General features: G+C 39.7%; 2 protein-coding genes across 5 annotated transcripts in view; one reads left to right on the plus strand and one right to left on the minus strand.

The window, feature by feature from the left end:
* Positions 1-331: 331 nt before the first annotated feature.
* Positions 332-10,361, minus strand: FASTKD3 (FAST kinase domains 3). Of its 3 annotated transcripts, none has more exons than XM_050892795.1 (7): positions 10,305-10,361; positions 8,186-9,649; positions 4,798-4,883; positions 4,046-4,208; positions 2,806-2,875; positions 1,406-1,520; positions 332-618 (listed from the first exon to the last, which is right to left on the minus strand). In XM_050892795.1, exons 2-7 carry the CDS (start codon positions 9,618-9,620, stop codon positions 520-522), a joined length of 1,968 nt encoding a protein of 655 aa, XP_050748752.1. In that variant the 5' UTR covers positions 9,621-9,649; positions 10,305-10,361; the 3' UTR covers positions 332-519. The 3 variants fall into 3 exon arrangements, with proteins under 3 accessions (XP_050748752.1, XP_050748751.1, XP_050748753.1); XM_050892794.1 differs by lacking the exon at positions 10,305-10,361 and adding an exon at positions 10,192-10,248; XM_050892796.1 differs by lacking the exon at positions 10,305-10,361 and adding an exon at positions 9,929-9,982.
* A 169-nt stretch (positions 10,362-10,530) lies between these two features.
* The window catches only part of MTRR (5-methyltetrahydrofolate-homocysteine methyltransferase reductase), a 31,882-nt gene continuing 15,591 nt past the window's right edge, over positions 10,531-26,821 (plus strand). For both annotated transcript variants that reach the window (XM_050892475.1, XM_050892476.1), the window contains exons 1-6: positions 10,531-10,587; positions 11,523-11,658; positions 14,996-15,178; positions 20,219-20,372; positions 23,011-23,128; positions 24,211-24,565. In XM_050892475.1, coding sequence (XP_050748432.1) covers positions 15,035-15,178; positions 20,219-20,372; positions 23,011-23,128; positions 24,211-24,565 — 771 coding nt within the window. In that variant the 5' untranslated portion in view covers positions 10,531-10,587; positions 11,523-11,658; positions 14,996-15,034. The remainder of the gene's footprint in view (positions 10,588-11,522; positions 11,659-14,995; positions 15,179-20,218; positions 20,373-23,010; positions 23,129-24,210; positions 24,566-26,821) is intronic.

Here is a 26,821-nt window from a genome sequence, read left to right on the forward strand (position 1 = left end):
AGTGAACAGCACTCTACATCTCTTAAGTATGAGCAATAAGCCAATACTGCTTGTGCAACTACTGCAAATTTTAGTTTTATGAAACACTTGGGAAATCACACAAACAGCTATGAGTAAACTGCACAATTTCTTTTTATACTGTCAAGAAAAGCCCTGATTGCTAGGTAGCATGGCACATTCTGTACATTCAGACTAGCCAGTATCCTTGAATAGTCACATCTGTCCATTTGCAGTTGTGAGTTAGAACCAGTGAAAATACAAAGGAAACACAGTGCTGACTGTGTGTCTGGCACTTACATCTGTTAATTTATAATAAACATTGACACACAACTTAAGAAAATATGTTGCTCTTTATTACTCTTTATATGTAAATTGTTCCAAATATTGGAAAGTCTCACATTCAGAAGCTCAAATGATCTTAGGTGGAGTTATTTAGAAAACAGAATTGTTCCTCCATGCACAGTATTTTCACTTGATGGTACAGGACGTCAACTTGTGATTTAGTATTATTCTCCAGTGTCAGCAGCTGAGTCCATATGTATGAGGAAAGATTTTTTTGTGTAGATATTCTGCCATTTTTCTGCAATTTTGTAGACTCTCAATCTCAAAAAATGGAATCTGGAAACAAAACAAAAATGATTGCTGGAAATACCTTTTATTAAACAACTGGGTAAGACTGATGTTCATTAAGCAAATGTAAAATTACACATCAAGGATCTGTCTGTCTTAAAATTAAACATTTAATCCTAAATGTATTATTGATATGTAAATCACCTGAATAGAGATTATTGTAAAACAAAGAGTGATATCCATTACAGTTTAAACTAAATGAAATATAACAGAATTAGGCTTATGTGATAAGTAATTATAAATGGGAAAGAAAATCTCAAAAATCTAAAGTAACTGTTTTGGTCCAAAATATGTTTAAAGATAAAAATACCCCTATTAATTCAACAGGCAAAATAAAGGATATACTCTGTTGTGAAAATATTATTTACAATACAAAGCAGTTTCTTTTTTTTTTAACTCCTCTTTTTAAACTCCAAATTCAGACCTTTTTTAAAAAGTATTTAATTATCAATCCCAATTCTACTGAACTCTTAGACAACATTTGCCTTTAAGTCAAGATTTGAACGTTAATCACTGCAGAGAAGTACTCTTTCAAGCAGCCACTATTTGGCAGAAAATACAGGCAGAATACACTAATTGATCAAGGAAGAAAAAGGAATTTGTGTAACACCCTCAAAAAGGCAAAAGCTAGGCCCAGAGAACATAATATAGAAAGGACAAGACTACATCTGCCTTGGAAAGTAATTACAACTACAGTTTTAAGCATTATAAAATAATCATTTTTCACTTGTTTTGTTAGCCAGAGCAAAAGCAAACCACTGTCTTTGGACTTTACCTGCACAACTTCATAACCAAGTAACTGAAGATGTCTCTGTTTAATAGCTTCTTCTCCCAATAGATTGTGGCTATTAACACAAAATCTATTTTGACCATCAACACAGAGGGCAATTCTAAAATCAAGCACAAGTGTAGTATCAAAAAAAAAATATTAGTTATTTTAATCACCACAACTACTGCAGTTCCTAAGAAGCATGAGACAATACCTCCTAGAATTAGATGTTTTAGGATGGCAGTTACCTAGTTCAGGACAATTTCAGTCACTCAATTTAAGGGTGGGAGGGGAAAAGCCTGCAGCTTAGTGAAACTGATGTGAAAAGCTTATTTATATGCTCTGAACAAAAATTACCATACAAGTTAATAAGAGTTTGCTATTTTTAATGCTACTATTGGTAAGCTGTTTTGAATTCTTCTAGAAGGAAAAACATAGAAAATACTTGTCTCGGCTTGAAAACATTTCAGCAGCTAAATTGATTCAACTTACTAGTGTACCTGTGAAATATGTTAGAGTTCAAGTTAAAGTTAAGTTTAAGCTAAATCTGTTTAAGTTAAACCTGTACGTATGGTTGGCAGCATCCTTGGTGATAAAAATCACATCAACTTAAACCAAAATTTGTATATCCACTGTAAAAAAGTTGCTTAAATTTTCAGTATGTTAAGTATATTGTGACCTTATTTACACATGAAAGCTGTAATTTAAAAAAAAAAAATCAAAGCTCATTCTTAAACATTTAAGCATGGGATTTTTGAAAGAACCTATATTAGTCTGTGAGTCTTGTGAAGGTTAAGCTGGAGAAAACATAACCTTTTCAAAGACTTTTGGTTTATCCACAGAAGTGCAGTTGCAAATACCACACAGGCAGGTTGCTTAACTTTGTATCCAAGGTTTCTCAAAATAATCCTTGTTTAACAATATTTTTTAAACATCTACGCATTTTTCAATAAAAAACAGCATCTGTAGCAAATATCCTCATTACACAGGATTCCTTACAGAAGTAAATTTGTGAACTCAAACTGGCTTAAACTGTGTTAAATCTATGCAGACACGCTCAATTAGAATTAATTTCGTTTTAATTTGAAAATTAATTACAGAAGATCAAAATACATTACTAGAAGCCAAATCAGGATCACTTTGATCCTGACTGTCACTGGGTAAAGAGACTAATTGTCTGACACTGTGCAGTCAGGAGGCAATACAATGAGGAAAAAGTACAGATGGTTAATTTTGCAAACTTTGTCCTTTTACCAGTGGTTTCAATGTGAAACCTGAACTTTGTTGAGGTCAGGTACTCCAATTAGCTTAATTCCAATTAGCTTAAATTTTGCCAGGGTTTCACCTTGGATGCTCTTTGTCAATGTTAACCAACATTTTACCAGTGGTTTCTTTTATTCTCTTACCGTCTGTGTACCTCTTCACATTGGGCAGCAGGCAATACAAAACCTTCTTCATCTAATTTAATCTCAATATCTAGTATAAATGAAAAGAGAAGTGACATTAAAACTCTTTTCATATAACAAACTGTTTACTGTAATTCCCATCCTCTTACAGTTCATTGTTTTATAAAAATAACTAAAATACTATTGCAATACTTTTTTCTGAATCACAGACACTTGCAAAAGATGTGTATAGACTATTTAACACAAATGAGTGATAATTAGTAACACTTCAGCCTTTCATAATGCTAACAGCAAAGTAGTATTCCAAGTCCACTAAAAACCATAATGTGGTTAAATGGCACTTTGCTGGGCTGGCTAGGGCCTCTGGAATTTTGAGGGCTTTGGGGACAGACTCTCTCTCTGCCCCTCGCCTTTATTTTTTCTCACTAATTCCCTAATTTTATAGATGATGTCAATTTGCAAACAGAGCTTTGGACCTAAACCCTGCCAACTTCAACCCCATGTGGAAGCCAAAATGCAGAATAATTCTGGAATCATCCCTCTCTCTTGATTTTTTTTTTTTTTTATTCCTCTGATGTCCATGAGGTCCAAGAGACCCTTCCCTCAACACCTTGTTTATCATCCACCCCTCCTGGGCACACATCTTTCCTCATCATTACCTTCTCTCAGTTTCCTTTCCTGGCACATGAAACACTGTTTAGCTCACTCCTCTCTTTCAGTCCACAACCTCCCACTGACTATATGTAGTCAATAGTTCTTGCTAAGGGAGAGGAGCCCAGCTGAGCAGGGCAGAGGGCTGACAACGTTCCAGCTCTTCCTTGCTCTACTCACCACCAGAGCAGAGAGATCAGGCAAGTGGCATTGCCTCATTTTGCTTTACATTATACAAATTGTTTACAGGATAAGTAAAAGAACAGCTGATAGTAAAAATACAGAATACAAGAGTTAGCAGCTATTTTCAGTGCAGACTGGCTGTGTAAAGTCCAACATTGCAGTTCTTTTCTCTCCCTGTTCTTCTCTGACTTTGAAAATGCATTGATGTAAAGTTCCTGTGACATTTCCTCATTTCAGACCTTCTACAGAGTTTTGTATTCCAGTTTACTTTTTCTGTATTTGCACAATTTAGAATGCCCACAAAGGGAATGAAATCAATCATTTTTATGTCTGGAAAATAACCGAGCCTAAAGTTGTGACAGCATAAGCACACATTTTATTATTAATCTGAAGAAATGTTACTTACCAACTGTATAGAAATATGGTGTTGATACCTCTGATGCAAAATACATTCTTTTTTTCAGTAAATAAAGTAATCCAGTCTTCACCCTTTTGAGGAGGTGAACATCCAGAGAATTGCGAGGTGTGAGAAAGGCCTTTACTTGATACTTGGGAAGGAGTTTGGGACCCTACATAATGACAGAAAACCAAATCAAACAAAAGAGAAAGGGAGATAACATTTTTGTAATTACCTCATATTAACGTAGCAAAATGTATTCTGTGCATTTTGAAGCCATGTCTATTGAGAGACTTACAGTCTGAGGTATGATCTGCTGGAAACTTTAAAAAAGCCCCAAAACAACCACCAGAACATCCTCAGCAAGCTTCCATGCTATCACGCTGAACATATTGCTTATGAGAAATGCACAACTGTTTCCATTCCCCTGCAGTCAGGCCAGCATCAAAGTGCTCGATCTCTTTTGTGCTCCAAGACTTCACAAAGCAAACATAAAAAAGGAATAGTTGTTGGAAAAGTACTCAGAAATACACAAAAAGCACTTTAACTTAGAGCTAGTCAGTTCTGTCAAACATACAAATATATCAAGTCAAACAAACAGGTAGAAATGCTTCATATTTTCATCAAGGGAAAAAAAAAAAGCTGTTTTGTCCAATTCCAATGTTTTTAAGGGGAAGACAGTCCTCAACTAATTATCAACAGGGCCCTACTGACCTTATCACGTCTCGTTAACATCAGTTCTGGTTTCACATGTACCATACCTCATAAAATGGGCACTCCAGGGTAATAGTCAGAAAAAGCTGGGTTAGCTGGGAGGTAACAATTCTGTCCAAACCAGGTGGCTGAGCTGAAACAACAATATTCAGGCTTTCAGGTGTACCTTCAACAAAGTATCTTTACACAAACCACCATGCAGAAGTTAGGAAGAGCTATTCAGTTTAACACGCAGAGAAGCTACTTGATCATTATCATTCTTGATCATTGTTTGAATGAACAGAAAGATCAGTTGTGAAATGACGTAGTTAGAAAAATGAGGAAATGATTCACAGAAATATCAACATAAAAAAGATATATACAACTAGCAGGATCTTAGTTAAGACTGTCATATTCTTTCACCAAAAAAAATGAGGATCCGAGAGATGCAGGACGTTCTACAGGGAGGAATAAGTTTGAGTTGACGTCTTTGAGAAATATGCCATTTCCTTCTTCCTATGACTCCTTCTCCCCAAGTTATAATCCCAGGATCTCATTGTTTCACTCAGTTTTTTTTTTTAATCTGAAAGTAGTGGATAATACTGAATAATTTCTAGAGATTTGTCTACAAGTGTATACTTGAAGCATCTTTCATGTTACGTGCAAAGTATTATTACAGAATGGTAAAAACCTGATGTAGTATAAGATGCTAATCATGCAGGTCATCTTCTCAAGTTCCTGTTCTGAACTTTGACCACTCTAGTGGAATACCTTTATTGATTTAAAAGAACATATTCAAAGTAACTGGTACTATGAGGTTTCTCATTTTCTAAGTATCAGCTTAAGAACTTTAAAAGACATTCTGTTTTTTAGGACATGAGGAATGTCTGCTTCCTAAAAATCAACCCCTTAAGGTATTTCATGTTGAACAGCTAAAAATTGAGTGGTCACTCAAGTTTCTAATCACTTTGAAAACTTGACCTTATGTGGAGTTTTATTAACAGAGCAACCTTAGCTGAGATCTTGAGAAGTCACTCATCTTTCTGGCATAGCTTACATATCCCTATAATGCCACTAAATATGCTTTTCTATCTCACACAGAATTACTTAAAATCTATAGCTTACAATTGTGTTGTTCATAATAGGTTTGTGTCCAAAAGCATTGGATTATGCAATAGTTAGAGCCAAGGACAGGCTATCACATGTGGGATGTTCTAGAAGCTTACTAGACGGGGGAAAAAAAACAATTAGGTGAAGGCAGCTGTTGCAGACAAGACAGTCTTAAAAGCAGCGGGTGAGCAGACTCTGAGATCTCCTCAGCAAGATGGGATAAACCATGGCGTAGATTTTTAAATTTCGTAATGTTTTCCTCAGTATGGTAAGACAGAGGGCCAAGGATGGGACTGTAGTGCTTGCTCAGAGGTAGAAAGGAAAGGAGCTCAGGGCACAGAACAAAGATGGGCACAGGAAGCCTCCACCAGAGGAGTGTAGTCAGCAGACAGGATGCCAGTGGAAAGAAGCATCACATAACCGTATCAGATTCTAAATTAAAAGTAATTTAAAAACCAAGACGAAGCACCAATCTTTATGCCTTGTTAAAACATATGTGAGCCTTAGAATTCAATTTACATTTTTACCTAGATAATTAAAAAAACCATACCAGCCTATCCTTAACTGCTCACATTTATGATGCTGTTACGTTTTACTGGTTCACATCTCACTTCTATTTTAATTAAGCCAACAATTATGCACTGCAAATTAATTTTCTCAGTTTTATCCATTTACGCTTTTCAGCTTTCACAAGCTGATCGTAATACAGTATAAAAGAGAAATACAACCAAGTTGGAAGCAAGAATATAACACAATAATCCTTATCCTGAAAGAACAGAAGAGTAGAGATGACAGCAGAAGTCCATACCCGGTTCTACCTTACCCCCACCTGAAAAGCTGGACACGACGCAGGCTGGTGGAAGGTAAGGACTAAAGCACTAGCATCACTTACATGCAATGGACCTTATTTGAATCATAAGGCAAAACAGTCTTTGAAAAACACATTTTGTACTGCCTGAGATTTACAAATTATGTGTATATAATTGTAACATATTCTTATCAATAATAGTATTTTAAATTCTTTTTGTCCCAATGCTACACTTCACCTCACTTCTCTCTAGAATTTGTACTAATCTTGACTAAAGTTTATAGGGAGTTTTAGACTATTTTTTTAAATACAACAATGAATTATTTCTGTAGTAATGGGTGAGCTTGCTAATAACACAATTATAAGCTGTGGAACAGTTATTGTCACTTTTCTTGCATATTATAATTTGGTCCCAATTTTAAAGGCTATGAACAGGTTTTCTGACAACTGTGATCATGTACCTTACCCTTAGAGCCTCAGGAAGAGAGTGGTTTCAATGCTTAGGAAAATATCCAGAAATAAGGATTATGCAAAGTCACAGAGGACTTAACCTTAAAAAGACAGGCAGTGAAATCTTAAATGTAACCAGCAGGACACAAGCAGAAGGTAATTATTTTAGCTTCACAATCAGTACTACTAGTATTTCTATCATTTTTTGAAATACGTCCTCCCTTGGGCTAAGCCCCTGAGTAAAATGCCTAAGAGCCAGTCCCGACCCTAAGGAGTACGAGATCCAAGTAAGCAAAGCAAACAATTGTGGGGGAAGAAAAAGATACAGAAAAGTGAAGTGACTTGCCCAAAGCTGCAAAGCAAGTGTGGGGCTACACCCAGCATAAAAGTCAAGTCTCAGGACTTACTATATAGCGTTCCACCTTTATGCCACATCCCTCATGTAGCAGTCATTACAATGGAACAATTTAGAGAAAAATGAACCCAGAATCACTAAACTATATTTTACATCACTCATGCATTACTCCAAGTATCACTGCCATTAAAAAATCTACCACTTTGGTCTCAAGTCTTCTTAGTTCCATAACAATTGGTCTCACTAGCCTTCCTAGTGTTACCAGTCTCATAGTAACATAGTCTCACTTCATTGTGAGTATTCACATCAGTCGTTGCATAGGCACAGAAGTTTAAACAGCCAGAGTTAAAAGTAACACACTTCCTGCACAGAATAACTTAGCGTCTAAAACCTGTATGAGACAAAGGACAAACATGGGGAAAACCAGAAGGGCAGTATTTTTTAGAAAAGCAGAAGGATTAACTGAAATAAAATTTTTAAGGGAATTCAAATCTCTGTCTAAGATTGTACAGTGCAATTTTCAAACTCCTCTAAATGATATAAACTGAAAGACAACTGCAACTGTGACAAGGAAGCAACAGTCTTTGGCCTCCTGATCACTATTCTCCAGTCACCTTAATCAGGTCATTGTTGATGTGACAGATGAAAGTGATAAGAAATGGGTGCTTGACAAGAGACACACCATGTAATAGAAAGAAATGCGGAACATCACAGAAGAAACACTGCTCCTTACCTTGAAGCTGTTGCAGAAAATAGGGACTAAATATTTTTGGCAGAAAATTTACTGGATAACGTTGAATAAGAACACACGAGTGCAGCAGGTTCAGCAAGGTGTGAGGCTGAAAGTGACTAAGGCGAGTATGCAGTACGGTTTCAAGCTTCCTAAACAAGGAAGAAGCACTTGGAGGTAGATAGTTAAGAGTCCCAAATGGTATAATATACCCAGCAATCTGGTCAGTGGTAAATCTGTCAGCATCGGAAATGAAACCTTCTGCCACTGCATCAAAGATGGGCTTAGAAAGGATCATCTTTCGGCAGCAATACTGCATGACTTTGCTGACTGTTTGAGGATGCATGGTAAAGATGGACTTGGCAACATGTGTTTCCAGTGCCTCTGTAAAAATTTGTTCACGATGTCCAAAGTATAGGAAGGCTTCCAGTACATTTACCAGTTCATCACCTGTGAAATACGGAATATGCTTCACAGAATGTTTACACAGTGCTGTGACTAAGGGAACTGCCTGAGTCTGACGAAGAACAACCAGTGAATTCAGTATTATGCTTGTGAACTCTGGGCTTAGCTGGGAAACTATGGTTAAAGCAACACTGTTCATTCTGTTTAGCAAGTCTTGGTATTGTTCCCCTTCCCTGACAGTCACCTGCAGCATCTTATAAACCACCACCATTTCCCTAGGACTCCACTTCTCAATGTCTTTTTCTTGCATGTGGTTCACAATTTGTTCCAGCGTCGCACAGCTTGGGCCTTCCAACTCAAGCAAACTCTCTCCAAGAGCACACAGATTTTTAACAGTCAACTGTCCTTTACCAAGCCGTTCCTCACCCTCTGAAAGCAAGCTTGCCATCAGTGTACTCTGGGGATCTATACGTAGTTTTATCAAAGCTTGCAATGCATTCAGCAGCCCAGTGTTTGACAGTTTTGAGGATTCAAATTCAAACTGGAAGCATAATGCCCTGAAAACTTCATTCTCCAACACTTCTTCAGGGTTTTTCAGACCGTTGTCATCCACCTCAACTTCAGAAATCCTCTGCAGGGCTCCTGATGCCATAGTATCAGACATGACTTCCAGAGAGCTAAGAAAGTCAAAAATCTCTTTCGATGTACAAAGGCTGTTTAACTTCTTGAAAAATAGTCGTTCATCCATCCACACGTTATTAGATTTAGTACTGCTCCCAGTATCTCCACAAAGATGCACAGTTTCATTAACAGAAAGAGACTGTGTCCGCAATTGTATGTGGTTTTTTCTACAAAACATATACTGAGATTTATCTTTGAAACATACCATCCTCAGGGCTATGGAGCTACAGTTTTGGGCCTTTCGCTGCCCACTGATAAAGCTCAACCTTTTGCTTAGGGTCATCAAAATGGACCTGCTTGCTGGTATGCTGGATGAATAAAACTGGAAACTTTTCCGGCTAATCAAAGCCATATTGGATCAAGTGGGTTCTCAAAAGATACCTAGAGGAAGAAAAATACATATAAATATATAGTTTGGAAAACAGCACCAGTGTCATTAAAATGCAGCAAAAAAAAAAAACTTTTAGCGGGTGGACACAACTGGGATGATCCCTCTCCCACGACCACCAGCACAAGGCAATGCACAGAGAGGAAGAAACTGCCGGGAGCGGCAAGACCTGCGTGACAGGTTGCAACGCATCTCTGCCCCGTGTCTCCGTACGGACACTACGGCGGGGACGTTTCCCCAAGCAGGAACTGCACGGCGACGCTTCTCTTTACCCTGGCGGGCCGGGGCGCTGGGCAGCAGAGGGGCACACCGCCGTTACCCGCGGCGGGAGCAGGCCAAGGCGGGGTCGCAGCCGGGGGGGGGGGGGGGGGGCGATGGGTGAGTCTGACACGGGCCCGGCGGCACCGGCGCGGCCTCTCCGCCCCCCTCCGCCTGACAGGCCCGACGCCTCCCGCCGCCGAGAGCGGCGAGGGACAGGCAGGGCCCGAAGGCGCTGCCGCGGGCCGAGATGCGTCCCTTCCACCCCAGCGCCTACTGCTGTCTGCCACGGGCCGGGGCATCGCTCCCCCTCCGTCCTCTTCCTCCCTCCGCCGCTGGGAGCACCCGGCGGTGCCGGAGGGCAAGGTGCGGGAGCAGGGGCAGCCTCACCTCCGCCGCCATGACGGGCAGCGCAGGGGCTGCCGGGAGCTTCCGGCGCTCTCCCGGCGGGTACCTCCGGGCGCCGGCAGCCGCTGCCTTCCCCCGCGGGCGCCGGCTCATCCCGCCCTGCCCCGGACGGCTCCTCGCTGCCGCCGGAGGTCCGGCGTGGCGCGGCGGTGTGCAGGCTGGCGCGGGCGCTTTGCCTCGGGAGTCGGATTTGTGCCTGTGTACGTATGGATCAGAAGCGCGTCCTTCAGCGCAAGTAATCCCGTTCCCCGCAGGCTGGCGGCGGGTACGCGCTCTGAGGGACAGCTGGGGGACCGGGCGGCCCGGGCGGGAGGCGAGGTGCGCGGCCCGGCCCGGCCCGGCCCGGCGGCGCCGGCTCTCTGGGAGGCTTCTGTTGCTGTAGCGGCGTTCAGCCCTCCGGTGTGGACCTGGCTTTAGCTCCCTAAAATCACCGTCCTTCTTCAGGGACAGCTCTTCCCCTTCCTAGCGGGGTGTCGGTTGGTCCAACAGAATTTTTCTGGACGGAAGGTCAGCCCTGGGCCGTGGAGGATTTCACATGCGGGTTTCATTGAAGTTTTTGTGATTTTTATATTTGTCTTGGTCGTAGAGTGAAAGTAATTCTGAGCAAGTCACTAACTGTTGCAAAAGTGACATAGGAATGGCTTTGTGGCTCTGAAGGCACGGTCCCACAGCCTGGTTTAAAGTCACACAGAAGTGTGTCAAACTACTGCAGAAGTTTCTTGCGTTTTTATCCTGTCCATGGCCACACAGTTTGACATTTTTGACAGACCAGGTACATGAAGTAGGTAGTTTGGCCTTACAGCACAGGTATGTAATTGCTAGGGCCAGCACATCTGGTTCAGTGAAACTGTGTGGCTGACATTCGTAGATGGCTTGTTTGCTCCTACAGTGTGTTGACTTATGGAGCTGATGGACTCCCTGTTAATCTTTTGTGGACTGTTAGTTTTCTGACTTTTCTGACTACTGGGTCAGACGAGCTATAATTTGGAATTTTATCCTTAGTTTCATGTTAAGCCCTGGTTTGAGCCAGCAAATCCTGGGTTGTTTTCCCAGCTTAAACATTGTTTTGTTTTTTGACATGTGACTACCAACACATCAACATGTTAAAGGCTGCTGGTGTGGTAATACTATCAAAGTTAGAGGGATTCTCTAGAAAGCTCGATAGTCAAGAATTACCATTTTTTCCTCTCTTTATTTCAGTTGAACTCATATCACATAAGTGGAAGTGGCATATCGTCTTTGAAGAGTGTGTAGTGCAGCAAAGCAAGAGCAATGTGGGCAGTATGTTCATCTGAGTGCAAGTGTGTTCCTGGTTTATGATTGTGTTCATCTGCAGGTAGGCATGACTAATCTTCCTTTCTTTTAGCAGGCATCACTTGATCAGTTTGTGCATGAAGCTCTTCTGGTTGATGACAGAGAGAAGATGCTCTCACAGGGAGAAACTCCTCAACTTGTGTAGTTTAGATCGAATCAGGATCAAAGGAGTTTATTGATCTGTTAATGACATAATTAACTATCAGGCAGTTAATTTAACTACTGTTTAATCAGTTAATTGAACTATATATTCAAGATCAATAGCAACAATGCAACAGATATGATACTAGGCACTTACAAAATGTTAATAAATGCCTACAAATATTTAAACAGCCTTCTGTATCTAATTCTAAGGAATTGTCTAATTGTGGCCTCCCCTCCTTCCCACAAGCACACATTCGCACTGTTACGTACACGCACAAAGTCCCCTCTCTCAGGAGGTATGCATCTCAAGCACGATCCCCTCTTCTGGCCATGTGGGTTCTCTTCTTTACACACGCCTTCTGTGGGAGATGTGGTTGCTCTAACTTTTGTGTGTCTATGCAATCTACTAGTCCACACACCAGTGAGAAGGCTTCCTGCAAGTTCACATACATGCACCCAAGATGCGGGTAGCTACTTTTTGCACCCTTTATTGTTACTGTCCTAGCTGGAGTGGTAGCAGCTCACAGTGTCTTACAGGGAAGCTGCTCTGCCTGGCCTAGGCGGAGGTCATGGTGCTGTTAGGGCAACATCTGGCCGTGTCAAACCACATCATGACTGCTGTTCTTTCTGTTGCCCTCTCCTCTCCCCCTGCTGTTGCAAATTTTCAGGCTTCTCTTATACATCTTCCCAAGTTGACTCTTGTTTGAAGTCTGTTGGAAATCCCCTGGCTATGATGTTGGCAGCTTACCCCTCAGCTTTTTGTGTATAGAAGGCTTCTTTGCTATGGTGTTGTCCCAGTGGAAAAATGATTATCTTTCTCCCTTTCTGAGGTATGAGAAAGAATGTAGTAATGAAACACCGCTTCATGTTTATTGTTTTTCTCCATTTATAGTCGGGCATTGCCACCTGCTGGCAAGAGAACAATTACGGTGAAAACATAGCACGTGACTAGGATGAGTCTGTATTACTACAGGGATCTGAGGGTATTTAAACTGTATTTAAACTATTTCATATGAATCGTCATAATTTGTTGTCGTGGTTTAACCCCAGTCAGCAACTAAGCACCACACAGCCGTTTCCCCCTCCCCCTCCCAGTGGGGTGAGGAGGAGGAAAGGAAAGAAAAAAAAGTAAAACTCGTGGGTTGAGATAAGAACGGTTTAATAACTAAAGTAAAATATAATACTAACAATAGTAATAATGAAATATAATAATAATAGTAATGAAAAGGAATACAACAAAAAAAAGGAAGGGGGGGAAAGGAAAAAAACCAGTGATGCACAATGCGATTGCTCACCACCCACTGACCAATGCCCAGTTAGTTCCCGAGCCGCGATCCGCGCCTCCCGGCCAACTCCCCCTGTTTATACACTGGGCATGACGTTCCATGGTATGGAATATCCCTTTGGCTAGTTCAGGTCAGCTGCCCCGGCTCTGCTCCCTCCCAGCTTCTTGCACACCTGCTTGCTGGCAGAGCATGGGAAACTGAAAAGTCCTTGGCTTAAGATAAGCGCTACTTAGCAACAACTAAACCATCAGTGTGTTATCAACATCATTCTCACACTAAATCCAAAACACAGCACTGTACCAGCTACTAAGAAGAAGTTAACTCTGTCCCAGCTGAAACCAGGACATTTGTGTGTCATCAAATTTCTTTGTATTTCTTTTGGAAAAGGAGGCTGAAAAATCATTTTGTGGATTGTTTTGGCGTATGCATCTTCTTCTGTGCACATGCACGTGAAGCCAGTTATTTAAAAGAATTTATTTAAAGTGACTGTTAAGGTAATTATTAATATTTTTAGGTAATATAATGTAATCAATTTCAAGTGAAAACTGTAATGGAAAATGTAGTAGAACAAAATACAATGAAAGCCTTAAAATTCTCTAGTAATTACATTTTTCATGGAATTCATGTATGATACAGGCACTGTACTCTTAAGAAGCTATCACGTAGTTTTACCACTTTTGATTTACAAATACGCTTTAAAAAAAAAAAATCTAATAGGAGAAACCTTCCACAATACAGTGGGGAGAAATATCATGCCGTATCAATAGAGTGCAGTATTCTTCTGATGCAGTTGAGCTATGTTTGTTTTTCCTTGAGAGAAACAGGGAAAAGGTATGCCTCAAATTACTTAGCCACAGGTTTCCATAAATCAGTGTGTGTGGCTAGGACAGTGAATGCTTTCTGTAGTTGAATCTGTGTGTGAGCAATAGGTGAAGTACAGCAAACTGGGCCCAGGCACGTGAAAAAAACCTCAAGTTGGGAACTGAAAATTACTCAGTTGTAATTCTAGGTATTTGAGTTCTACTGCAGCTCCCTAGCAGTGACAAAATATTGACAGAAGATTAATTTGTAATATATGCATGAGAGACGTATAATTCTTGAAGTTGTCCTTAGATCTGTTGTGTTCTGTCTGTGTCAAAATCATGAAAGAAAACTTCTCACATTCAAACTTGCATGGGACAGGTGAATGGATAAGGATATGCATCTTATTCATCCTACTGCTTGCAAGACTTTGTGAGGCAGTGGCATTTTACACTACAGCAGATTTCTCTAAGGTGGTTTCTTATTTTTAGGAGAAAAAAACCCAAACAGTCAATTCTGTAGTTGCCCTTGTGTAAGAAACTCCTTTTTGAAATATGAAGTGAAAAACAATGTTTGTGTTCTAAAATATAGACATAGTGCACAGTAAAGCGTAAAGGTATTCAGGCAAAAAATACTGGTTCCAGAAAAGAAGAAACTGAGAATTTTAATTTTTTTTTTCTCAGGCATTGTAGTTTGACTTCACCAGGTCTATGGGTTTTTTTGTTTTGTTTTGTTTTCAAATACATCTCAGAAAAGTGACCAAAGCAGTCACTGACTTAAAGTGAAAAATATAACTTACGTAATAAAAATAGTATTTATGTTCATGAAACTAGTTTCTCTATTTTATTGTTTACAAACTAGATTCTTGATACTGGGCATATTGCAATATTACTGCAATATCAAGGCAGTACAGCACATATGACCAATACCACGAGTCCTATGCAACCTGGCCTACAAAGCTTGGTTGTGAGAAATGGCTTCTCTTCAGAATAGATGCTTCATTTCCAAGTTAAACACCAATACTGCTATCCTTTAAAGTACCTCTCTTTAATTTAATAAGCAAAGCAAAATCTTGCTGTTCGGCATGCAATAAATTCACTTTTTTTTCCCTTCTTTTTTCCCCTGCAGTGTCTTTAAAGAAAAAAAAAAAGTGCTCTGTTTTGGGAAATGTGCTGTGATTTAAAAAGGAGATTTTTGCTTCTCTATGCAACACAAAAGGGGCAGGCAAAAGCCATAGCTGAGGAAATATGGCAGCAAGCAGGTGCCCACGGACTTGAAGCTGATATGCACTGTATAAGTGAAATGGACAAGGTGAGATACTCCATGCTGTTTTGCCGTTTTGAAAAATACGTATGTAAGAGCTGCATTTTTTTCCATGTGCTTGAGTGGTGGCTGTTAATAATCATGAAGACCGAGCACATGCACCCGCCTAAACTATACCATCTAGTTTTAAATTTTTGTGTCTTATGAATCAGTAATTTGGACCAATACTCACAGACGCGTTAATAGCCTTCTGCCAAAGGTACATCTTTCTTGTGATTTTTCTTATTAGAACAGTAAATAAATATATCTTTGATGTCTCTTCTAACAACAGTGCAGTGACTTCTTGAAAAGTATTTATGTACGCAGTAGTGAATGAATTCTGTATTTACTGGTCAGGTCTCCTGTTGTTGGAAATGACACTTTTGGTTTTTTTCTGTTGTTTTTGTGTTGCATTGAGGTCCTGTGTTCTGTTAACTGCGGGCTCCAGCATGACCCTGAGCTTTTGTGGGGTCTTCTTGAGTTACTTAGCATATGCACTCACTCCAGTTCACACTGGATACACTCAAGTTATATTCTGTGAGAAATAAAAACCTTGACTGGAGCAAGGAAGTGGGTTTTTATTATTTGCTGTTATCCAAGGGTAAGGATCTGAAAACTGTTAGTGTCTGTCTGTAACTAAAAGCAATATGGACTGTAATTTCCTTCACAAAGTACTTTCAACTGTATGTCCTCAAACCAAAACATTTAAAAAACCAAAAAACCCAAAACTTGATAGCCTGGTATTTCATATGAGATGAGCAGAAAATAACATCTAAAAGAGGTTTTTTCATGCACTTGAAAATGGGAGAAGTTTATAAAAATAAATTAGTTCCCTTTTAGCAAGTTGCTTTCTTGGGATACACTACATGTTGGGTAGCTGGACATCTGCTTTTGAATGAACGTTCCCTGAGTATGTAGCAGAGCGTTACAAAGAGACTTTTATGCAGCCAGCAGGGAATGTGAAGGTTCTCCTTATATTCTTCCATTTCATTTCTTCTGCATTTGACAGGCTTGGAGATTAGTTTCAGGAAGGTGGTAGGCAGGATATTTCTAGCCCTGTTATTGGTCTGCCACTTGAATAAATCTATTTTGTCAAATTTGGCAAGACAGCTCAGAGCTGCTAGTTATTGACGAGGTGGAAAGATGTACTGAATTGAGAATCTGAGAATTGGGCACTGAGGAAAAAAGTAATTTCTGCAGCTGTGTAGATTTCATCCCTTAAACTTTTCCTTACCCTTTACTGTAAATAAAGAGAACTTCTAGAAGCTTAAGAATAATTGGGGAGGGGAAGGCAGGGTGGCATAATGTATGTCGTGGTTTAACCCAGCCAGCAACTAAGCACCACGCAGCCGCTTCCCCCTCCCCCCCCCAGTGGGAGGGCGAGGAGGAGGAGGATCGGGGAAAAAAAAAGTAAAACTTGTGGATTGAGATAAGAACAGTTTAATAACTAAAACAAAATATAATATAATAATACTACTAATAATAATAATAATAATAGTAATGAAAAGGAATATGACAAAAAGAAATAAAAAGCAAGAGACAAGTGATGCACAATGCAATTGCTCACCACTCAGTGACTGATGCCTGAGCAGCGATCCACACCTCGCAGCCAACTCACCCCTGTTTATAAACTGGACCTGACATTCTATGGTATGGAATACCCCTTTGGCTAGTTTGGGTCAGCTGCCCTGGCTCTGCTCCCTCCCAGCTTCTTGCACACCTGCTTGCTGGCAGAGCATGGGAAACTGAAAAGTCCTTGGCTTGAGATAAGTGCTACTTAGCAACAACTAAAACATCAGAGTGTTATCAACATTATTCTCACACTAAATCCAAAACACAGCACTGTACCAGCTACTAAGAAGAAAATGAACTCTATCCCAGTTGAAACCAATACAATGTACTGGAGCAAGAGCTTGCTTGAGTTTTGTGGGGCCTCTTGTGAAGTCCTTTGGGCGTGTTATATCTGAGAGTTGATTCCACAACATGCACAGCTCAGAGAGGGGGGTGTGTGTGCTTTAGGCGAGGAAGTAAGAGGTTTCTGTTTTGTCCCAGTTAGAAGGCCTGTCTTTATGCGGCTGTTGGGTATTTTTCAGACCTTGTCATCACTTAAAGGGATTGCTGTGAAGGTCTATGGATGGAATAGGTGGCTACAGAGTCAATAGTCATAATGTGATCCTGTTGCCATAGAAAAATGAGTGGTCAGATACTGCTCAAGTCTCGGAAACACTGGCTGTTTCCAAGTAGTGTCTCTCACCTACACTCTTGTAGGTGAAAAAAGGTCATAAATCTTTGGTTGGTTACTGTGATTGCTTTTTATGCTTGATGAAAGGCTGAAATGAAGTGGAAGTGAGGTAGGAGCAGTAAAATAGGAGGCTAAATGGAGATCATCTTGGGTCACAGTGCATGTAGTCAGTCTTGAATGAGTTATCTGAATAAGCACGTTTGCCATGATATGTATTGTTCTGTATAAGACATATCTGGGTGTCTGATCCCATCCTCTTCCTTCAGCAATCATTCACAGCTTGAGCAGGCTGCTTGCTGCTCTTGTGTGGCCTTGCTGTCCTCAGCTGAGCAGTACTTTCGAAGGAAAGAGAAAGAATGGGACAAAGATATAACACTAAAGATATAGGAAGAAGTGGAAGGTAGAGTAAAAAACTATGTAATTGTATAAGGTTCTTGTTGGTCTGGTGATATATCAGACCTCCCAGTAATTGACACAAATTAATGCAGGACCTCTGTCGCCAAACGTTTGGCTTCCAAAAGGTCTTTAGGTATGCAGAGGAGAATGTGCAGTGGAGCAAGCAAGAATTTAGTGAACTAATTATACCTCTATTCTAATGCACCACTTTTTACTTTCTGAGCTTGTATCTTTTTTCTTTTTTTTTTTTTTAATGGAACACAATTTAGTGTAAATTTTTATGTGATACCAGTAAACCCTTGCTTTTTTTACTTGAAGAATTTGCTTTTGTTTGTTAATGCAGTAGTCACCTGTGACAATGCACTGCAGAAGCTGTTGTATTTGTACTTATCAAATCAGCTATGGAAGTTTTGAAAATCTGGGTTTACTGCAACAGGACCCTTAAGGCCTTTTTTTGCACAACTTATAGTTCAGTTTTGGAAGTCTCGGGAATTTGTGGGTACTTGGAGTTCACCTGAACTTGTAAAAGACAAAACCTCTGTTTGTAACATCCCTGGACCACAACTCACTGAACTCTTGCAAAGTACTTGGGGAATATCCTTGCGTGCTTACACTCTTCTCTTATACTTGTCTAGGCACCTGCTATTGGCCACTGTCAGAGGCAGGACACTGTTCCAGATGATAATTTAAGTTGCTCCATGCAACTGCTTTTAGGTTCTTCAGGAAGGTTTTGGAAAAAATGACAACAGCAAAACCCCTTGATACTCCATTTCTTTGTATTCCTAATGTTTTCGGATTGTAGGTGTAAGGGGTAATTTTTTACATGGCTTGAGGAGGGGATAAGGTTTAAGTGATTTATTGAGTGAAGTGTTTAGAACATAACTCCTCAAACTCTGAAGTTTTGAATTGCAGTCCTGAAACTGCTTGAAATGAAACATAGCATCTCTTGCAATCTATCTTTATATTTTCTCGTAACCCTACTATTTTATTAAACTTGGAATGCTGGGAGAGAGTTTAAACTGAAACCTACAGGGAGCAGTAAAAGGAGCTTGAGTTGCTTATTATGGCAAAAAGGAGGCTAAGGAGTGACCTAATAGCAGCCTACTTGAGCCAAACTTCTTGGCAGCAGAAGACTGTACAACAGGAGGCAAAATCCACTGAGTGCAGCCTGATAAACTCAGATTTGACACTAGTGGAGAAGCTCTCCTGGATGGAAGAGGCTGCCCAGAAAAGTGGAATCTCTACCTTTAGAAGTTGTCAAAATTAAGCCAGAGTCATAGCTGAGCTAATGCAGCATTGGCAGTTAGTCCCACTTGGAGCACGGGGTGGGACTAGGTGACCTCCAGAGGTCACTCCCAACCAAGGTGTCTGATTCTGTGGAGCTGTGTTTCACATAGGTTGCTAGCTGTCCGTGTGATTCAAAACTCGTAGCCCGTAGGGGTGCTGTGAAAGAGCGTGTTGTGTGGGTGACCTGACAGACAGCACACTAGCACGGTGCTGCAGCCCACTATCGGTGGAAGGCTGGAATAATCAAAGAAACACAATGCTTTTTACTTGAGAAGTAAAAAATGCTTGCATGAGACCTGAATTTATGGAACTGGCGCACAATCCCAAATATAGGAAGTTCTTGTCAACCTGGTATAGTGGGAGTAGCCGCCATAAAACCGTGGGAAATGTGGAAGATCGGTATTAGCAGAGAGGAGAGAAATGTATTGGGGGCAGGGGGAAGGGGCCAAAATGAATCAGACTGTAGAGCATGGTGACTGATTATCTCTGTTCAGAGCTACCTTAGTTCCCCCAAAACACAGGGGTTTTTTTGTGGCAAAGACAGATGTAACATGGAAGTTGTCGGACAGAACCAAATGATCCCTAATGGAACTTAAAAATGAACCCCACAGTTTGTATGGCTGCACCCCAGTTGTCTGTGTGAAATTATCAGGATTATGGCTAACTGTGATTGTCATCATATATACAAAAATACTTTTTCCACTTGACAAAGCAAATACTGTAGGAGTTGTGTATTTAAATTGTCTGAGCACAGTTGTGAAGTATTCTTTGTGTGCGTGCTAGCCTGCTTGAAATGCTGCCCTTCGACGTTTGTGTATGGGATCATAGGATAGTTCAGGTTGGAAGGGACTCCGTGAGGTCATCTCACAGCAGGGTCAGCTGAGGTCAGAGAAGGTTCCTTAGGGCTTTACCCGATCCGGTCTTGAAAACTCCAACCAAGATTATAAGCTGCATCCCCAAAATGACTTGTAATTACTTGAAAGACGTTCTGTGGTTTAATACAGGTAAGATGAGATTAAACCTTTTTCTGTGTACCTTTGGGAAAAAGAAGGGTGGAAGATAATATATAGGTACAAATGGGTATCAAATGGCACATTGTAACTTACTTATTCTATTACTCGTAGTATAATCTGGAATCAGAAAAGGATCCTGTAGTTATTGTTATTTCCACTACCGGTACTGGAGACCCACCAGACACTGCCTGCAAGTTTGTAAAGAAAATTCAAGACACGACCTTGCCACCTGATCATTTCGCACATCTCCAGTATGGATTGCTAGGTGATTTAGTATTTTCTATATTATTGCAGCAGTTGTCTGTCAGTGAATAATTTTTATATTTTTTTACTTGTGAATAGGTTGTTTGGGTTTTTTAAGTGCTTATAAAACATTTATTTTTATAACATGAACAGCTTTTTTGTGTAATGTCCTCTATGAGCAATAAAGAAAAAGTGTCACAGAAATGATCCGAATGTAAGCTACCAATTTAATTTTTTTATAGTTTAATTTTCTTTGCGTAAACAACATACGATATAAGCTGTCTATAATTGTTGAAGTTTTAATTTCATGTCAAGTCTCTATGGGCTAGATGAGTTTACTTGACTTTGTGAGTAATTTGGCATTTTTCTATACAGAGGGAAAGGCAGTATAAAATGTTCTTACAAAATAAGGTTTTAAGATCATCCCATCCCTTTAATTTTGCAATAATTTTTAAAATTTTGAATGTCATACTCATCAATAGAAGGAATGTAACTTCAGGTTAAAGATTGATATGCAAAATACAGATTTGGCAAAATGCATCTGGTGTATCTTGAGTTGATGGTGAGGTCAGTTTGTTGAGTATTCAGGTTGTGTTTAAACAAACTCCAGAAACTTCTGTTTGAACCTAGGTTATTTTTGCCTGACAAGTTTAAGTTGATAGGTAGGAGTGAGGAAAATTCTAGATTTCTAGTGAGGAAAGTACCCACTAGAAGGAAATTTCTGGTGGATATATAATGTGGAAGTCTGAAATATATGCATCCTAATCATGTAATGTTTTGAGAAGATGTTATGCTATTGCCTGGTTATACATTACAGTTTGTGAAATGGTTAGGTTTTTCATAGCTCACTGAATGCATATATGCATATGTGAAGATAAGCCTTTGTCATGGTTTAACCCCAGCCAGCAACTAAGCACCACGCAGCCGCTTCCCCCTCCCCCCTCCCAGTGGGGTGGGGAGGAGGGAAAAAAAAAGTAAAACTCGTGGGTTGAGATAAGAACAGTTTAATAACTAAAGTACAATAAAATACACTACTAACTAAGAATAATAATAATAGTAATAATAATTGTAATGAAAATGAATATGACAAAAAAAAAAGAAATAACACCCAAGAAAAGACAAGTGATGCACAATGCAATTGCTCACCACCCACTGACCGATGCCCGAGCAGTGATCCGCTCCTCCCGGCCAATTCCCCCCTGTTTATATACTGGGCATGACATTCCATGGTATGGAATACCCCTTTGGCTAGTTCAGGTCAGCTGCCCGGCTCTGCTCCCTCCCAGCTTCTTGCACACCTGCTTGCTGGCAGAGCATGGGAAACTGAAAAGTCCTTGGCTTAAGATAAGCGCTACTTAGCAACAACTAAAACATCAGAGTGTTATCAACATCATTCTCACACTAAATCCAAAACACAGCACTGTACCAGCTACTAAGAAGAAAATTAACTCTATCCCAGCCAAAACCAGGACAGCCTTGTATTAATACTGATTTTTGTTGTAACAGATATTATAGTATCTAAGTTATAATATGTTTTGTGATTCTAGTCTAAAAAGTTATCAGTCTTAAAATACATTAATGGTATCCATTTCAGCTTGTCCAGTGAAGTGTTCACTCTAAGTACCATACTTGAGAGGAAGCAGAAGTCTTTTTAAAAAGAAAAAAAAGGCTGTTATAAAGGAGAAAGGAATAATCCATTGTTAGGTGGGGATAATAAGGATCTAGTGGTTTGAAAGTGCACTCAAGAAAGGGTCAGGCTGTGAAAAATTGTGAGGGTTAGGATAGTGAAACAGTGGTGTGGATTACTTACAGAATTTGTGAAGACTACCTAACCAGTGGTCTTTGGGATTGTTAGATAAGCATCTGTTAAGGATGAGGTATGTGTGGTTGATCAGTTTTAGGATGGGTCAGTGGTTTAGTTGACCTCTTAAAATCTCAGGTCCTCCATGAACATACCTCCTGAGTCCACTGACTGTTTAACTGCTAAAAAAGAGTGTCGTCTTCTAACAGAACATCTTCACAACTGTTAAAGGGCAGAAAACCAAGTGCAGTGAAAATGAGATCTGCAAAGAAATCTCTGATTCCTGAGGAGGAGGATGTTGGACCAGATTCCCTTATGCACATTTTCCTACATTTCTTACTTCATATTGTTTAAAATCACTCCTGTGTTTGGTTATTTTTTCCAAGGTTCCAATATTTTTAAATTACTTTTAATACTCTCTCCCTTATGTTGTTGACCTATATTAACAATTTTAACCTGCGGTGAGATAATTTCTTTTGGTAATTCACATACAGTTTATCAGTTTCACTCTTTTTAATTATTTCAGTTCCTTACATTTTTCCTGTAAGAGCAGTTTTGTGTTTTTTAAAAGCCTCAAACTAAAGCAACATTCTTCTGAAATGTGAAATATTGAAAGCAAAGTGTTTTCAGAGAAATTCTGTGTCTTACATTTGTGAAGGAGGAGTCACTTTTTTAGCTCTACTTTGGGACAAACAATTTTTTTTGAAGGTCATAAAAGTGTCCTGATAATATGCAATTTGCTCTATCAGATTCTTCTGTTTGCCTGCAAGAAAATCCTATGTTGTCTTTGCAGATCTTTGTCTGTGTAGCCTGGGTGGCTGGCTGATTGACATGATTCCTCTTTTCTTGAATTTGCTAGGTCTGGGAGATTCAGAGTACACGTTCTTTTGTAATGGTGGAAAGACAGTAGACCGACGACTTCAAGAACTTGGTGCCCAGCACTTCTATGACACAGGATTAGCAGATGATTGTGTAGGGTAAGAGCTGAATGAGTTTGGATTTTATTTCTTCAAGATGCAACAATTACATGTGAACTTGGCTAAACATTCTGACTCTTTGAAATCACTTGAACCTGAATACTCAGCACCTCATAGAAATGAGTCCTTTCTGAACACAGTATGCCTTTTCAATCTCAATTGCCATTAAATAAAACTCCATTTTTAAAGTGTGAGCAAACATCTGTAATGCGTGGAAAAATGGAGGTTATTTAGCAGTTTTAGAAATTAAGTAATTCACAATAAGTGGAGGGGTTTAAAAATGTCGTCTGTTTACTGAAGCAAATAAAAATAAATCCAATTCCTAGTATGTGTGGTACTGGGTAATGGGATCTCTTTCTACATACACATCAGACTTTTATCCAAGCTCACATCTTGCAGTAGAGCTGCTTCAGGCAACCGCTACAACGTTTTTTAATTTCTTTCTCTCTTCCATAAAATATCCTTTTTTTTTTTTTTTTTAACAACTGTAGAGGAATTATGTAAGAAGGTTTTTTGATTGCTGTAGAGGAATTATGAACGAAAACAACTCTGTCCCTGTTCTGTTGCTCTTTCTGGCCAGTAGACTGCAGTCTTGGCTTATTTATTTTGAACTGCAGATTATATTGATTCTGTGCATGATGGTGCAAGACAGTTGAACACAAACATTGCCATAACCATAAAACTTATATCTTGTGTTCTAAAATAATAAAAATGGACCATTAGTGTAAGCTATTGATGTTGCTATTGCATAATGAAAAGTTGCAGATTTTGCTACCATCCCTTCAACTTCCTGTCATAAAGTTCAGCATAAGAAAATAAAAATGAGAAACTGGAATAAGAGCAAGGCTGTTATACACTTTAGGCTCCATAAATTTACATAGTGGTAATAACTAAATGAAAAATTTTTTTTTTTTTTAAAAAAGTCATCTTGGTAACAGCTGCAGATCTGTATTAAAAATGGAAAATGAATAGTGTTTTTAGCTTCTGTGGTCTTTTCATTATTTGTAAATTAATAGTCCAGTAAGACACAATAATTCATCCATTCCTTTCTCTTTTTTTTTTTTTTTCCCCTCCCTTTCCAGTTTGGAATTAGTGGTTGATCCTTGGATTGATGGACTTTGGCTTGCCCTCAAGGAAGCATTTCTACTGCGGAAAGAAAAGGAAGGCATGAGCAGTGTTGTCGATGCTGTTTCTAGCTCGCTCTCTGCAGCCCCGTACTTAAGCTCAGAAGTACAGAACTTGAAGCTAGAAGATGAGGGAGTGAGGAGTTCTGATGTTCTGTCACAGAAACTGGTTGACATCAATCTTGTGGCTTCAGCTAGAGACACTGAACCTTCACTTGTTCATTCTGTCCCTCCTGTCTCTCAGTCTGCTCTTAATATTCCTGCCTTGCCACCAGAATATATAGAGGTGCAGTTTCAGGACACCCATGGCGAGGTAAGGACTTCGCTTTGAATGATGAAAGTCTCCAGCTCTGGTAGGAGCATGAGTGTATACTCCTACATACGGCTCAAAAGAGCAAGTGGATACTTACATAAAGGAGATACGTCCCTGAACGCAGGAAGTTTTTGAATTTTAAGTGAAAGGTCCATTTATATTGTGAAAATGTAGTTACCACCATATGAGTTATGGACACTTATGTCAAGGTATAATTTAGCTAAATAATAATTTGACATTGCAGTGCCAGGAATGGAAGAATTAAAATCCTCTGTGGCTTATGTTAGGACAATGAAAACATCTTCCTGTAGTAAGGAGTAGAGTACAATTTCTGTTCAAATTTTTAGTACTTTCAGAATGCCTTAAGAGGGTGTAAAATTGCTCAAAATCTTGCTGCATATTTAATAACAGAGAAACTTGTCATTGTAAAAACATCATCATAATTTTACTATTGGAAATGGAAGATGAATTGTAGATCAAAAGCCAGTGTGCTTTTCCTATGAAGCCATGTTGAACAAAGACCTGCTGTACCAAGAGAAGAATTATCATGAGCTGGGAATCATCTCCAGTTGGCATATTTAGTGTTCAAAATGAACTGGAAAGCATGACTCAAACTTTTCTGGTTGCCTGCCAAAGGACAGACGTTTTGGTTGTCTGTGCGAGGGAGCAGTGAGGTCTGGCTGCTCTTTAAATGACAGGGAGCCAGGAGCTGAGTGTGGTAACGCAGCTGGCCCTGTCCCCCGATACCCAAGTGATGCAAACCAGGAGATGGCAGCCAGGATCAGCCAAGACTGCACATCATCAGGCAAGTTTGTGGGAATGAGGCAGGTCTGGGGCCAAGCCAGGAAGTCAGTCTGCAGATCCAGGCCTGGATCAACAGGATCTGTGGCCAGCCATGGGCATGGTTGTGGCTGAGCTGCCAACCAGTACTCCTGTGATGTAGCTCGGGCAGGGACTGAAGACCCAGGGCTGAGCTGAGATGGGGCTCCTGGGCCCATGAGCAGAGTCTTCTGGTGAGGCTGGTCAGGACCATGAAAGCCCATTAGTATCCTCAGGGCTCTGACGCTCTCTCTGTTGAGAGTGTCAATGGTAATGCTGACAGAATCACTTAGTCTAGCTAATATAATTATGTAAGAGTGTATGAATTTAAACACTGGATAATTTTGCTTTTCTTTTAAACCTCATATTGTGATTGGTTTTGCTCAGGTTGATGAATTAAATAATCCAAATTACTGAAACAAAGATTTATGATATAGAGGTATTCTCTGATTAAAGACTAATACTCGGGCTGAAAGTGGTGCTACAGTGGTTAAAAGAGCCCATTTTCTTATTTTAAAGTCATAGCATATATTCAGGCTGATCTCTGAAATAATTGATCAGGTTCTAATATTGATGCCTTAACTGTTCTGTAAATAGAAAAAAAGTAAATTTTGCTTTTCAACAGCGAATTGAAAAAGTTGAATCTGCTAATCTGGAATTCAGTGACAGATTAAAGATTATAGTCCAGATTTCAGATGTAAAGCTGGATGGTTGTCTTGAGGCTTGGAAAGAATCAAATGCAGGTTTGGTTTTTTTTCCTTTGGCACTATTTTTGACATAGTTGGCTAGGCCTTGTCAACAAGTAGGTCCCATGCATCATAATTGTAAAAACGAACATGACCCTACAATTCATGTCCTTTTCCGGTATCTCACATTGCAGCAACTTTGGGTATTTTTTGCCAAGCACAGCTGAAGTTGGCTTGTTTTGAAATGCATCAACTTGAGGTTTGGATATTGCCAAAAAGAGGCTCCCTGCCATTTAAAGAAGTCTGGGTACACAGTCTCTCTAGTTAGTTATATGATCTATGTCCTCGGCTGTTGAGTCTCAGGGTTGAATTAACAAGCTGCTGCTTATTAGTAGCAGAGCAGTAACGATCTGCATCTTAAGCCTTTGTGGCAAGTGTAAGACAGTACAATTTAGCTTAAATCTTCATTTCATTACGCCTTAAACTTGACTTGGAGGGAATATGAATGTAGGCAGCTATCACAGTCCAGCTGATGCACAATAACTTGATATGGCCGAAGCCGTTAATCACCATGTCAAAATTTTAAAAGAATAATAAAACTTCTACCTGTTTGCCTCAAGTGATTCTCCTATCTACTTTTTTTAAAAATAGGAAATCTTCAGATCTACCAGTAAGAGAATATTGGTTAAATAATTCCTTTCCATTTGACAGAGTATTGTTATACCCATATGGTATCTCTCCCACCTCTTTC

This window comes from Gymnogyps californianus, chromosome 2 (assembly GCF_018139145.2).
Source record: "Gymnogyps californianus isolate 813 chromosome 2, ASM1813914v2, whole genome shotgun sequence".
Lineage (NCBI taxonomy): Eukaryota > Metazoa > Chordata > Aves > Accipitriformes > Cathartidae > Gymnogyps > Gymnogyps californianus.